We start from the raw sequence: 15,437 nt of genomic DNA, 5'->3' as shown, positions 1-15,437 counted from the left end.
AAAAAATGAGAAGTAGTGTATCTCGCTCATCTGATGAGAGGCATACTACGGGATGGGCATGCTACGACACAGACCACACAAGGTAGACCTAACAGGTACACCTGATCAGGTCCGCCTGTCAAGTCTACCTGATAGTGTATGGCTGGCCTAAGAATATTAGATAGTAGAACAAACTGGTCTGCTATACATTCTAAATGGAGAGTGTAGTTTATTCTTTACAACACTTGGGAGAAAGTGGTCTGACTTGACGTTATTATACTTCGTAGACATAGAGGTGAACTAACTAGTTTGTTATGATAATTCAGTAGTACTGCCCACCCTGTTTTAGGACATAAACCTATGAGTATCTCCATCAATGTCGCATTTGGTCAAGTCGTAAATTTAATCGATTGAATTGGTCGATAATTGATACATTGGAAGTGCCTTTTCTTTTATTCAAGATATTTTCACGAAATTTGAGTTTCTTTCGATATTTTTTAATAATTGAAATTCTTTTGTTGTACCTATACTCTGTGTTTACTTATAAATTTGAAATCGTCAATTGATTAAATAAATAAGACGCATAAATAAATAATTACATAATTATAAATTTATGTTCGGAAAAATTCCCGACTTTCCGATTTGGGGATTTTCTCGGTAGTCCTGACCTTGCAACCAAGACAAAACGGTCGCGTTAAACCCCTTAAAAACGGGTGTGTTTTTCTGAAAATAAAAAAAATAGGTGCAGGATATTTCCTGGGAGAAGAAGAGGATTTCCTAGAAAAAATGAAATTTCCAAGGCAGACCTGTTGAACAGTGAGGCAGACAAATTGATCGATTGCGAACTACTCAAGTCTGGTACCATTTTTTTCCCAAGAGGTTTAATTCCTCTACAAAGTCTGGTACCAAATTTTTTCCCCAATAAGTTTAATTCCTCTACAGTCTACGTAACAACGAAGGTCTTGTGGTCTCGAAATCAAAGGGAAAAGGAAAACAGGATAGGAGAAAGCCAGCCGTTCCGAGAACGATTGAAATTTCACGTTCGCAAAATGCGATACTATCTCTGGCGCGTTCATTTGGTACTGATTTTCCTCGTGCAAAGTTTACTGATGGAATGTCAATGCACTTCAGGGTCTATTGATATTACTTCAAACTTACAAGGTAAGATATGAGAACTGTATCTTGATAGAATAGAATATACCTTACCCAACAGGGCAGTCTAAACAAGGCTTTATTGGTGGAAGTTTTTTTTTCGGCTTTGTGCTTGGAGTTCGGGGTTTACTCAGCCTCGTGAGTACAATTGAATAGCTACTCAAATCCAGTAGAAACCAGTGACAGCATTACCAGTGTAAAAAGAATATGATGGAGAAGATACTAAAATAGATGGAAATATGGAGATTGATTTCAAAAGAGGCACGAGGAGGGCGTGGGTTCAATCCCAGCCGAGGTGTGTTCATGTGACTCGTATAAACGCTGCATAGCCGGCGGCGAGAGCACGTTGATTACACCAGTTTCCGAAGGATCACTGAAGTTAAGCTACGTTGCGTCGTTGGTATCCGAATGGGTGACCGGGCCATCGCGTGCTGCTAGCTTTTTCCGGCCCCACGCAGGCTGGGTCAGCTGGGTGAGATTGAATTGAGGAGGCAGGTAGCTTATCGCCCAATGGAGGGTAAAACCCAAGTCTCTAAAGATCTTTACCAGGTTATAAACTGACGTAACTTACCCATAATGTATTTAGAGCCCATGCGATGCAAATTGCGGAATTGGTAGAACGTATAGAGAACTGCCGCACATCGGATGATGGTCATTACGACCATGTCGGCCGGAAGGTATTCCTGCAAAAGAGAAAACAAAAGGGTAAAGAGTAGCACACAAAGAGGGTACGACAAAAAAAGGTTAGGTACAATAAATATATACAGAACAGCAAGATTAACAAAAGAAGAGAGGAAAAAACAATTACAAAATAATAAATTAATAACAATAACAAAAAAGAAAGAAATGAAATAAATAATAAAATAAACTATCTATCTACAAAATATTCCAACAATTTTAGATATTATTATTATTATTTTTATCGTCCCGAAATCGAAGAGAGAAGGAAGACAGGATAGGAGGAAGCCAGTCGTTCCGAGAACGAACATTATCCCATCAGGATAAAATCCGCTCCGGGCGGGAATCGAACCCGCGGCCTTGCGCTTACAAGGCAGATGCACTACCAACCAAGCTAACTAGGCTGGCTTTGCAATCTAAATACGAGTGCAATTTTGTACAGCTAAATTTTCTTTAGGGATGAGCTATTCGTGTTGGGGGTCACGTCAGCTATTCATTTTAGGGACAAACCCTTATTTTAGCGCGCTACCTAACTCCTAACATGACCCGGGGGCAGCGCCATTTTTTAACGCACTTTTCCCGTTGCCATGGCAACCCGAGAGATTTTTTTTTTAAACAGGTTTGACAGAGGGAACTATAACTGCTAAGGTCTTATCGTCCCAAAATAGAAGAGAGAAGGAATACAGGATAGGAAAAAGCCAGCCGTTCCGCGAACGATCCGTTCTGGATAAAATCCGCCCCGGGCGGGAATCGAACCCACGGACTCACCTGATGTACAATACACTCGCGACTCCACGAGTGTCCGGCCGAACATCGGTCGCCCGCGGTTGAAGCGGCGTCCCCGTCCGATTTATCGACACACAGGAGGCAGGTGGTTAGACAGGCCACGCCCACTATCACCTCCCATGTTGTATTTTTATAATAAGGGGGGTGGGGGTGCAATCTTGAAAGTTGAGGGTTCCGCAAAGATGTTCACCTTTTGAAAAGGGTTCCGCGGGCCAAACTAATTAAGAAACACTGCAATACTTCACAATTAGGTGCTCGGTCAACACGAGAAAACCAGAAATATTTGCAATCGAAAAACGAGTGCAAATTTTCGTCGATGGTGGGATTCGAACCCGGGATCTTCTTCTTGGCAAGCGAGCGCGTTACCTCTGGCCTAACCGTGTCCCCCTTAGATAAACTTTAAATTTAAACTTCAGTCCTATTCGAGCAGTATAAACAATTACCTACACTTAAGTACCACCGACGCATTAGAGTCAACTACAATCATCTACATTATTCTACATCTATTAACACATCTGTATCTTATCTGACTAGGGGACGTTAAACAGAAAGACGACTAGCGTCTGGCTGTGGGACTATGAACAGGGAGGAGAACAGCTAACCCTACCCAGCCTCGCAAGCTGGCGGGGGGGGGGGGGGGGGTCCCTGAGAACAGAAGAGAAAGGTAGGTTGTCATCATTTAGGTCCCATTTAGAGTCAACTACAATCATCTACATCTACTAACACATCTGTATCTTATCTGGCTAGGGGACGTTAAACAGAAAGTAGACTAGCGTCTGGCTGTGGGACTATAAACAGGGAGGAGAACAGCTAAACCTACCCAGCCTAGCAAGCTGGCAGTTCCTCAAAGGGTTCTCTCTGCTTTTAAAGACCAAGTACAAGTCCTCACGATGGTCGACTGCGGTTCAGGACGAGCGAGCCAATTTAACATGGCTAGAGCTAGAGACCATCACCCCGGTGTATAGCAGATACAAAAAGACATCTTTTCTTTATTCTGCTATCGCCATTCGGCGAAAGCTAAAGCCGCTACAACAACAACAAACACATCTGTAGTTATTCCTGTCAACTGACCCTACATTGTTCCAATGCGCTCCTTTTCTTTAACTGACGTTGTACAATTGTATTCATTGAAATGTATATTTAATGTTATATTATGTACAATAAAAATAAATTGAATTGAATTGAAGGGGTGGGATTAATGCCTTGGGCATTCTCTTCCATCCAACCCCAAACATACGAGCATTAAACTTTCCTACTACATACCTACGAGTGTTAAACTTTACCGGCTCTTGTCAGTCATTAATTCATTAGGTTACAGCCGTTATTGCATAGGTCAGGACTCAGGGCAGACCGCCCTGTCCGTCGTACGCTACCAACAAAGTGAAAATTGCAATGATGATCGCCAACATCCGGAACGGATCAACGGCACCCTAAGAAGAAGAAGAAGAAGAAGAAAGAATAATACATACATCTAACAATTCAGTAAAAAGGCCTTGCTTAACTAGAAAAAAAGGGTAAATGTAAATTAATAGTGGTAGTGGGGAATGATAATGAAATAAGATACAACAGGTAAAGATAGGTAGTAGTACCTAGAGACATTGTGAACGTATTTTTTTATTATTTTTTTTTTTTTTTTTTAGGGGTTTTTTTTTATTTTTTTTTATTGACGTTTCCTCTGTCAGAGATACTTGTCTTTATAAGAAAGTTTAAAGATCTACAGGCAAAAGTAACTCTAAGGTTCTTATCATAACGAAACAAGAGAGAAAAAGAAGACAGACGATGAATCCGGAGGAAAAGACATTCCGACAACGAACCATTTGTAGATCAACCAAGAACTACAAAAAATCGCGGGCGTAAATCTGAACTGTCGAGCGCAATAGCATGAGCACTACCGAACCATAAAAGCCATAAATAATCCACTCTTATGCGCCATTATACGCATTCCGAGTGCAATTTTCTACACAGCATAACCTTTGCGGGGATGAACTAGTATCCTGTTGACATACCAAGTCAGCTATGCTCACGTACACACCTACTATTACGAACTCCTACTATTCTAGCCCCGTCAGTTTACCGGTCGGCAACGCATTACTTTCAAACGCAGTTAACCGATAGACAACGAGACGATCACTTCTCTTGTCCTAAAACGGTTAAAACAGATAGGAACTTCGATAGTTGCGAAGGTCTTATCGTCCGAATCGAACAGAAATACCACAAGGATATTAGTGATTAGTGATCAGTGATCATATTGATTTTTACTAAAAAAAAAAAAAAAAAAAAAAAAAAAAGTGTTTGAGAGAAGGGAACGGTAAAAATGGATCGTGGTAGAAGTAAAACACCACTAGCCAATCACGCACGTTGAAGTCACGGGAGTCAGAAGATGTTGTGTAAGTTTCCCCCATAATATTGTAGGTAATATAATGATTTTATTTTTTTCCCATCATTACTAGTCATACTGTATTTATTTAAGAATACATTGAAATTACAAATAAAACACCACCCTTCCAGGTTTTCTGTCCTGGAAGGCCACTCAAAATCGAAAGCCGCATTCCCCACGCTGACTGCCAGCTTATACGTTGGAGTAGGTAAATCTGCTTTTCTCCCTGTTAATATTGTAGGTAATTCGTTCAGGACAGGCCAACACCTACTATCACAAATCCCGTGAACGGAAATATACATGACAAAGTTGCATTCAATCATTTTGAATCAACGTGCTATCGCCGCTGGCTTAAAACTTAATTTAGAAATCGTCATAGAGCCCAGAAATAGAAGATTGATCAAGCAATCACCAATATGAGATAAACAAGTATGAAATAGTCGAGGGCCTCTAAAACCTTACTTTATAAAGACGGTCGGTTTAATTGGTACATTAAGTGTGTAGTCAAGCTAATTTTTAAATCCTATAGGGTACTTGATACTTGGAGGCCTCTAAGTTCATCAAGTATAGGTCACCTAATGTTTACACATAGATCATTATAAGTTTCAAGCAATTGCCTGAAGCTTATAATTTTCCTGGAGAGGTATCTACTATCAAATTGAACAAGCCTCCGCGTAACGGTCGCAAGTTTAACATCGAGGAAATTCCTCTTATTAAAAGCAGTCTAGTTAGCTTGGAAGGTAGCGCGTCTGCCTTGTGAGCGCTAGGTCGCGGTTTCGATTCCCGTCCGGGGCGAATTTTATCCCAAATAAGGTCCGTTCTCGGAACGGCTGGCTTCCTCTTATCCTGTCCTCCTTCTCTCTTCGATTTCGGGACGATAAGACCTTGGCAGTTACAGTTCCCTCTATCAAACCTCTTCGGAAAAAAAAATCTCTGGTGGACACTTCATCAACTTGACCACCTCTATTGATAAAAATTTCTCTCGAATCAAAAAAAAATTGAACCCCAGAAACAAAACCTACTCTTAACTAACCTGGCTGCCTTGATCTACTAACGAAAAACTTTATTTGAAGAATAAACTTCATATTGATCAAGAATTAGGCACCACAACTTCTGAGTTTTTTCAAGCTACGAATTTAGAACCTCCAAAAAAAATGACCTGTTGTCCTTATTCATAAATACCTATGATTTTGAACTGATTCCTTCAAGTAAAGTGTAAACCCTAACCGTACACAACATTTAAGAATAAGAGACAAGGGTAATTTTTAGCCCATCTCTTTATTAATTCTTATTTAGTCCAAACCGGTTTTCATTCGGTGTCCATATATCTTTTCCAACCCTGATTGACGTCTCCCAGTATTGCGCGGTGATTCGGCTGATGGTGTTCCCGATTTTGAAAATTTGGACCGATTGCAATACTTTCATTACTAGTATAGCTCCGCTATACTGTAGTAATAGAAAGTAAAAATTTGACTTGTTGGCCTTATTCATGATTATGATTTTGAACTGATTCCTTCAAGTAAACCCTAACGTCCCTAACCGTACACAACATTTAAGAATGAGAAACAAGGGTGATTTTTAGCCCATCTCTTTATTAATTCTTATTCAGTCCAAACCGGTTTTCATCCGGTGTCCATGTATCTTTTCCAACCCTGATTGACGTCTCCCAGTATTGCGCGGTGATTCGGCTGATGGTAATTTGTCTGACATTTGTCAAGGCAAGGATAGAAAAATGGCAAAGCTCGTCGAAGCGGTCAAAGTCACTATTAAGAAACAACAGTGGTGTAGTATGCGATTTTCAATGGGGGGGCAAAGCTCTTCGAAGCGGTCAAAGTCACTATTAAGAAACAACAGTGGTGTAGTGTGCGATTTTCAATAAGGGACGAACGTGTATCTTTATGAGAAAAACTTTGGTATAAGTGGGCTTGATATGAGCCCTATGTCACTGCGACCTGGGTTAGATCTATTGTGACAGAGAAAAACATCAAAATTCCCGAAAATCTAAATGAGAAAAAATAAATTCAAATAGAATATTTCTATCAAGACAATTTCGATAAGAAGGTTTTAAATTGGTGAGCTGTAGGGGACGAACGTGTATCTTTATGAGAAAAACTTTGGTATAAGTAGGGCCATCGGCTTTAATAAACGCCGTCACTGCGACCTGGGTTAGATCTATTGTGACAGAGAAAAACATTAAAATTCCCGAAAATCTAAATGAGAAAAATTAAATTCAAATAAAATATTTCTATCAAGACAATTTTTAGATTTTTTTTCTATCAAGGTTTTAAATTGGGGTGAGCTTTCGATGTCACTTCTACTCCTGCTGGCTATAGAGTAAACATCTATCTTGGTCTGACGCTCTGAAGATGATGCACTGAGTGACATCGAAAGCTCTCCAATTTAAACTTATTACACGTGGGTGAGGAAAATTTATCAGGACACGAGGTACACAATAGGGCTGCCTGGAAGAAACCCTAGCTTCTATAGAGATGTATTTTAGTCAAAGGAACCAATACTTCCCTAGCTTCCATAGAGATGTATTTTAGTCAAAGGAACCAATACTTCCCTAGCTTCTATAGAGATGTATTTTAGTCAAAGGAACCAATACTTCCCTAGCTTCCATAGAGATGTATTTTAGTCAAAGGAACCAATACGTCCCTAGCTTTCATTAAGACTACACCACTGAGGAAAATAGATGTATTTTAGTCAAAGGAACCAATACTTCCCTAGCTTCCATAGAGATGTATTTTAGTCAAAGGAACCAATACTTCCCTAGCTTCCGTAGAGATGTATTTTAGTCAAAGGAACCAATACGTCCCTAGCTTTCATTAAGACTACACCACTGAGGAAAAGAGTGCCAAGATCAGCGGATAAAGTAGTTAAAGCGGTTTCATCTGTTGTTAAGAGATGTATTGGAGTCAAGGGTAAACGGTTAGCGGTGAATGTCAGAGCGGTTGACCGAGATGAAGGTTTTTCGATTACACCTTTTCGGACGAACGGAGTGAGTTCAAGTTTTTTCTCTTAGTTTTTGAGAAATACGGGAACTGACTAATAAACAGAAAAAATTACAAGGAAAAAAAAAATCGGGAAATCCGTATTTTTTCACCATTTTGCTAGTTTGTACCGTATATGCCGAAAAAAAGTTGGCAACCCTATGGGCATTAGCAGATGGATTCATATCCATAAAGCGCTGCGTCATAAAGACATCAATTCTTCTAGGAAAAGAAATAATAATATAATATGTAGCTTTGTTTCTGCAACAATTGGTACCTACCTAATAGGTATCAGATGACAGACCTTAAGATAAAAAAAGAAAAAAAAAATGCTGATCTTGTGCTGAATTACTGATTCTAATCTTGGATGTAGAATACTGAATGCTGATGTGATGTAGATAGACATGCTGAAGAGTGATCTTCACGAATGCTGATGTTTGATGCTTGTCTGATCAAGTTACAGTTCTTATATTTATCGGTTAAAGGTAGAATCACACTACGAATTGAATTGGATCACGTCACGTGAGGTCATGTGACGTGATAGTAGTGTGTTTCTATTCTATTTTAGGGTCCACCAGCCCGCTACTATAAGTCAAAACGGCTGGCTTTTTCCTCCCCTCCTACTTTCTTTGATTTCGTGAAGATAAGACCTCGGTTGTTACAGTCCCCTCTATATCAAACCTCTAAAAAACAAATACATATTCAACCTTTGCCAACCCTGTTTTGGCGAAGGTAGTATGTACAAAAAAAAAATCTGGTGTGAACATCACACGACTTTCCTTATCCTATTGAATGATGCTTATTTGAGTGTTCTTCTACCCTAACTTTTACAATATCTCTAACCGTTCAGTCGCTATAGCTGAAAAACGCTAAAAAACGGTCGAAATCTGTCCAAAAGCGGTCAAAATACTACCAAGCGCAGCAACCATCTCAACCAAACGTTTTGTGTTGCATCCTTGTCACATTTGTGAACTTCATACCAAATTTCAAGTCTCTAGCTCTTACCGTTTCCGAGATATTGTTAAATTACACCGAAAACCGCTAAAAAGCGGTAAAATACCGCCAAACGTTGCACCGGTCTTAACCAAAAGTTTTGTGTCGCATCCTTGTCACATTTGAAAGATACATACCAAATTTCAAGTCTCTAGCTCTTACCGTTCTCGAGATATTTTGTTTACAGACAGACACACACACGGACCAATGGCTGAAACTTTGGATTTAGGCTCTAGGGACCTCAAAACGTGTTTTGGAACTAAAATTTGACCCGATTACATTACTTTCCTTCCTATAGGTTAAGGAAAGTAAAAATGCACAAATAAGTACCCAGTATATATAGGTAAGTACATGATTGGTTACATATTTAACAGGTTAATATTGAGAGTGAGTTTTTACTTTTTTACCTTAAGTGTCTAATTATTTGAACTTGGTCAGATCTCAAGATCACTTGGCCTAAGTCAATACCGTTCACAATGTGAACTTCACTTAGTATGTGTAGGTTAGTACTTAGCTAAGCCACTTAGTTTTTCTTCACCAAAGTACGAAACTCAACAGGCAGGCTTTCTTTCAATGTAATTTTTTCAGAGTCATAAGCCGTCTTGGATGTCAGACCGATTGTCAAACAAAATAAAGAGGTTTGATAGAGGTCTGTAAATCTAACAACGGAGGTTTTATTTTCCCGAAATCGTAGAGAGAAGGAAGACAGGATAGGAGAAAGCCAGGCGGCCACAAAACAAACCTTACCAATTTAGGATGAACTCTGTAAATCTAACAACGGAGGTTTTATTTTCCCGAAATCGTAGAGAGAAGGAAGACAGGATAGGAGAAAGCCAGGCGGCCACAAAACGAACCTTACCAATTTAGGATGAAGTTTGTCCCGGACAGGAATGTGGCCCATGATGTGGCCTTTACAATGCAGACGCGCTATACCCTCCAAGCCAATTAGGCTGGCTAAACCCACATTTAAACCATAGGGGTTTAGCCAAACAAGCAATAATGAGTTATATGCTACAAAACGAGCGCTATACCCTCCAAGCCAATTAGGCTGGCTAAACCCACATTTAAACCATAGGGGTTTAGCCAAACAAGCAATAATGAGTTATATGCAACAAAACGACATGGATCTATGTCCTACGATGTATAAGTTTACATAATAATAGAAAACATTACCCACATAATAGCAAAGAGACATAATAAACAATTAAAACCTAATCAAGTACCGCTTAACATTATAACATATTTAATAATAGAAAACATTACCCACATAATAGCAAAGAGACATAATTAACAATTAAAACATAATCAAGTACCGCTTAACATTATAACATATTATCATCGAGTCTTCTGCCAAAGTCAGATGTAATAACTATTAAGATTCTAGTCAAGTTAGTTCTGGGTAGGTACCTATGTATGTAATGTGGGAATGCAGTAATATCCGTTGTAAGATACAGGGTAGAATAGAATAGAATAGAATGGAAGAGAAGGGAATAGAATAGAACAGGATATAATAAAATAGAATAGAAAAGAATAGAACAGAATAGAATAGAATATTGAAAATGACAACTTTTTATTTGAATTTAACACAAAGTAACATCTCCTAAGCTTACTAAAACTTCTAGGGAGATGGATTTTCTTTCCTCTTCTTTTTGTTTTCCTTTTCTTTCTCACATATCTAGGGTATTTCCGTTATTCTTCTTTGTTCTTTTCAAGTATCCTTTCTTTGACTTTTTGTTTGATTTTATTTGAATAGAATAGAATAGAAAAGAAAAGAATAGAATAGAAAATTGCGGAATTGGTAGAACGTATAGAGAACTGCCGCACATCGGATGATGGTCATTACGACCATGTCGGCCGGAAGGTATTCCTGCAACACAAGAAAACAAAAGGGTAAAGAGCAGCGCACAAAGAGGGTACGACAAAAAAAGGTTAGGTACAATAAATATATACAGAACAAGAAGATTAACAAAAGAAGAGAGGAAAAAACAATTACAAAATAATAAAAAAAGGAATTTTAACTGCGTTGAGCATAAATGCTTGTCACAAATGTCGTTCCCTGCTTAATGCACTACGCTAAATTTTATGACTTGACTAGGACTCGAACCACCAACCTCCAGATCCGAAGTCCACGGCGCTAACCACTGCACCACTGAGGTTGGTTAAATAAAGTACAAAATAATAAATTAATAACAAAAAAGAAAGAAATGAAATAAATAATAAAATAACCTATCTACAAAATATTCCAACTAAGGGGTGGGATTAATGCCTTGAGCATTCTCTTCCATCCAACCCCAAACATACGAGTATTAAACTTTCCTATAGCAGATACAAAAAGACATCTTTTCTTTATTCTGCTATCGCCATTCGGCGAAAGCTAAAGCCGCTACAACAACAACAACAACAAAGACATCTGTAGTTATTCCTGTCAACTGACCCTACATTGTTCCAATGCGCTCCAAGTGACAAGGTCACCCATCCATTCTAGTGACGCACCGCGCCGTATCTTAACATCTAACTGAGAAATGTAGGTCATACACATTAAGAGGAGAGAGAGAAGGTATGGGTTCGCTATGTATATCTTTCCATCTTCATACTTCTTGATAAAAAAAAGATGAATCTTCTTTCGGTGACGTAGAATAGAATAGAACTAAGGTAGAATAGAATAGAATAAAATAGAATATAGAATAGAAATGAATAGAATAGAATAGAATTTGGATTTACCTTGATCTCCTTGATACTCCTGCTTGAATAGGACTAAAAAGTCCCTTTACCTCAGTCTAAACAAGGTCTCGTGCATTTTATTGGTTCAATAATAGTTACAGTTTATAAATAGCCAGCCTAGTTAGCTTAGTTGGTAGCCTTGTAAGCGCTAGGCCGCGGGTTTGATTCCCGCCCGGGGCGGATTTTATCCTGATGGGATGTTCGTTCTCGGAACGGCTGGCTTTCTCCTATCCTGTCTTCCTTCTCTCTTCGATTTCGGGACGATAAGACCTTAGAGTTACAGTTCCCTCTGTCAAACCTCTTTAAAAAAAAGTTTATGAATATCTACAGGAAAAGACCCCTACTTGTTTATAACAAAAAAAAAGTGGAAAAGAAGACCGACCAATGAATGGGGGGGAAAAAAATTCCGTCAAATTACAATGTGTAGATCAACCAAGAACTCCAAAAATTGTGTAAAACTAACTTGTCTGGCCATAGATGGGCCATAAAAGCCATAAATATTGCCACTCTTATGGCCCATTATCCATTCCGATTATGTGGACATACCATAATTCCTTCTCTCTTCGATTTCGGGACGATAAGACCTTAGCAGTTACAGTTCCCTCTGTTAAACCTCTTAAAAAAAAAAAGTTTATAAATATCTACAGGAAAAGACCCTGCTTGTTTATAACAAAAAAGTGGAAGAGGACCGACCAATGAATGGGGGGGAAAAAATTTCCGTCAAATTACAAGGTGTAGATCTACCAAGAACTTCAAAAATTGTGTAAAACTAACTTGTCTGGCCATAGACGGGCCATAAATATTGCCACTCTTATGGCCCATTATCCATTCCGATTATATGGGCATACCATAACATAACTTCTACTAATCCGTGACATACCAAATCTAACATTCCAACGCCACCACGATTACGAAACTCTATTGATTCTAGCCCCGTCTTTATGTCTGAACTTTACATCAAACCAGTTGAACCGTAGACAAGATGAACACTCCCCTAAAAAAAAGTATAGAACTTTGCAATAGTTGCGATATCTCAACGAACAGATACCTACAAGATGTGATCAAGTTTTTTTTTTAAAAAAAAAAAAAAAAAAAAAAAAAAAAAAAAAAAAGTGGTTTGAGAGAGGGAACTGTAACAAATTGGATCTTAAGGTAGGAAGTAGAAACACACTACCATCACGTCACGTGAAGTCACGGGGAGCCAGAAAGATGTTGTGTAAAGTTTTCCCATAATATTGTAGGTATAATTTCGTTCAGGACAACCACACTACTATCACATCACGTGACGTGATACGTGATACATGTGCAACTGTTGCATTCAACATTGTTGAATCAACGTGCTATCGCCGCTGGTTAAAACGTAAATTTAGAAATCGTAGAGTCCAAGTTTTTTTATAAAAAAAAAAAAAAAAAAAAAAAAAAAAAAGTGGTTTGAGAGAGGGAACTGTAAAAAATTGGATCTTGGTAGGAAGTAGAAACACACTACCATCACGTCACGTGAAGTCACGGGGAGTCAGAAAGATGTTGTGTAATGTTTCCCCATAATATTGTAGGTTAATATAATGATTTTATTTTTTTTTTCCCATCTATTACTAGGTCATACTCTGTATTTATTTAAGAATACATTGAAAATTACAAATAAAACACCCCTTCCAGGTTTTCATGTCCTGGAAGGGCACTCAAAATCGAAGCCGCATTCCCACGCTGAACTGCCAGGCTTATACGTTGGAGTAGGTAAAATCTCGCTTTTTTCTCCCCTGTTAATATTGTAGGTAATTTCGTTCAGGACAGCCACACTACTATCACGTCCCGTGACGTGACGTGATACATGTGCAACTGTTGCATTCAACATTGTTGAATCAACGTGCTATCGCCGCTGGTTAAAACTTAAATTTAGAAATCGTCATAGAGCCCAGAAATAGAAGAGTTGATGCAACAATCAACAATATGAGATACAAGTTATGAAATAGTCGAGCTCTCTAAACCTTACTTATAAGGACGTCGGTTTAATTGGTACTTAAGTGTGTAGGTCAAGCTTATTTTTAAATCCTATAGGTACTTGATACTTGGGAGCTCTAGAGTTCATCAAGTAAGGTCACCTAATGTTTACACATGAGATCATTATAAGTTTCAGAATTGCCTGAAGCTTATAATTTTCATGGAGGTATCTAATTGAACGAAGCCTGTAAGGTCCAAGTTTTAACTCGAGGAAATTTCCTTTATTAAAAAAAAGCCAGTCTAGTTAGCTTGGAGGGTAGCGCGTCTGTCTTGTGAGCGCTAGGTCGCAGGTTCGATTCCCGCCCGGGGCGAATTTTATCCCAAACAAGGTCAATTTCATGACATGACTTGGACTCGAACCACCAACCTCCAGATCCAAAGTCCAACGCGTTAACAACTGCACCACTGAGGTTGGTGGGTAACAGAATAGAAAACAATAATTAAGAAGATAAGAGAAGAGTGAAGAAAAAGATCACGGGTTCGATTTCCGCCCGGGGCGGATTTTATCCTGAACGGATAAGGTGCGTTCTCGAAACGGCTGGCTTTCTCCTATCCTGTCTTCCTTCTCTCTTCGCTTTCGGGACGATAAGACCTTAGCAGTTACATTGCCCTCTATCAAACCTCTTGAAAAAAAGTCTTCTTCTTTTTTTTCGCCTTTTCCCATGTTCAGATGGGGTCGGCGTTTGTCGTCGGATTGAGTCCAACCCTGATTGCCGTCTCCCAGTATTGCGCGGTGATTCGGCTGATGGTAATTTGTCTGACATTTGTCAAGGCAAGGATAGAAAAATGGCAAAGCTCGTCGAAGCGGTCAAAGTCACTATTAAGAAACAACAGTGGTGTAGTGTGCGATTTTCAATAGGGGACGAACGTGTATCTTTATGAGAAAAACTTTGGTATAAGTAGGGCCATCGGCTTTAATAAACGCCGTCACTGCGACCTGGGTTGAATCTATTGTGACAGAGAAAAACATCAAAATTCCCGAAAATCTAAATGAGAAATTTTTTTTTTTTAAATTCAAATAAAATACCTATTTCTATCAAGACAATTTCGATAAGAAGGTTTTAAATTGGTGAGCTGTCGATGTCACTTCTACTTCTGCTGCTATAGAGTTAACATCTGCCTTGGTCTGACGCTCTGAAGATGATGCACTGAGTGACATCGAAAGCTCTCCAATTTAAACTTATTACGGGTGGGTGAGGAAAATTTATCAGCGATTGTGGACAAAGAGCAAAGACACGATTGTGGACAAAGAGCAAAGACGCGATTGATTCAGAAGAAGAAAAGCAACCTAGGTGGCTAAGGCCAGCCACTCTATCAGAGAGACCTGACACCTGATCAGGTCTACCTGATAGAGTGTGAACTCATCAGGTTCAGGGATCAGGTAGACCTGACATTCGGACCTTTTCAGCCGCACCTGTCAGGTCTACCTGATAGAGTGTGAACTCATCAGGTTCAGGTGTCAGGTACTCCTGACATTCGGACCTTTTCAGCCGCACCTGTCAGGTCTACCTGATAGTGAGTGTGCTCATTCGGTGTCAGGTACACCTGACCAGGTGTACCTCTCAGGTCTACGAGACACGATTGAAATATGTGCACTTTGTATCAGCTTTGGACAAAGAGCAAAGACACGATTGTGGACAAAGAGCAAAGACACGATTGTGAACAAAGAGCAAAGACGCGATTGTGGACAAAGAGCAAAGACACGATTGTGAACAAAGAGCAAAGACGCGATTGTGGACAAAGAGCAAAGACGCGATTGT

The 15,437-nt window shown here is 39.2% G+C and overlaps 1 protein-coding gene across 1 annotated transcript in view; it reads right to left on the bottom strand.

Moving 5' to 3' along the window:
* Positions 1-2,715, bottom strand: part of LOC103516433 (3-hydroxy-3-methylglutaryl-coenzyme A reductase) — a gene marked incomplete at its 5' end in the record, with an annotated part of 37,317 nt that extends 34,602 nt beyond the window's left edge. Inside the window, 2 exons of the mRNA XM_026828830.1 lie at positions 1,703-1,814; positions 2,578-2,715. Coding sequence (XP_026684631.1) covers positions 1,703-1,814; positions 2,578-2,715 — 250 coding nt within the window. The remainder of the gene's footprint in view (positions 1-1,702; positions 1,815-2,577) is intronic.
* Between the last annotated feature and the right edge of the window lie 12,722 nt (positions 2,716-15,437).

Source organism: Diaphorina citri, unplaced genomic scaffold, assembly GCF_000475195.1.
Source record: "Diaphorina citri unplaced genomic scaffold, Diaci psyllid genome assembly version 1.1 scaffold1567, whole genome shotgun sequence".
Taxonomy (NCBI): Eukaryota; Metazoa; Arthropoda; class Insecta; order Hemiptera; family Psyllidae; genus Diaphorina; species Diaphorina citri.
Note: the sequence above shows the minus strand (reverse complement) of the source record. Positions and strands in the feature narration are given on the sequence as shown.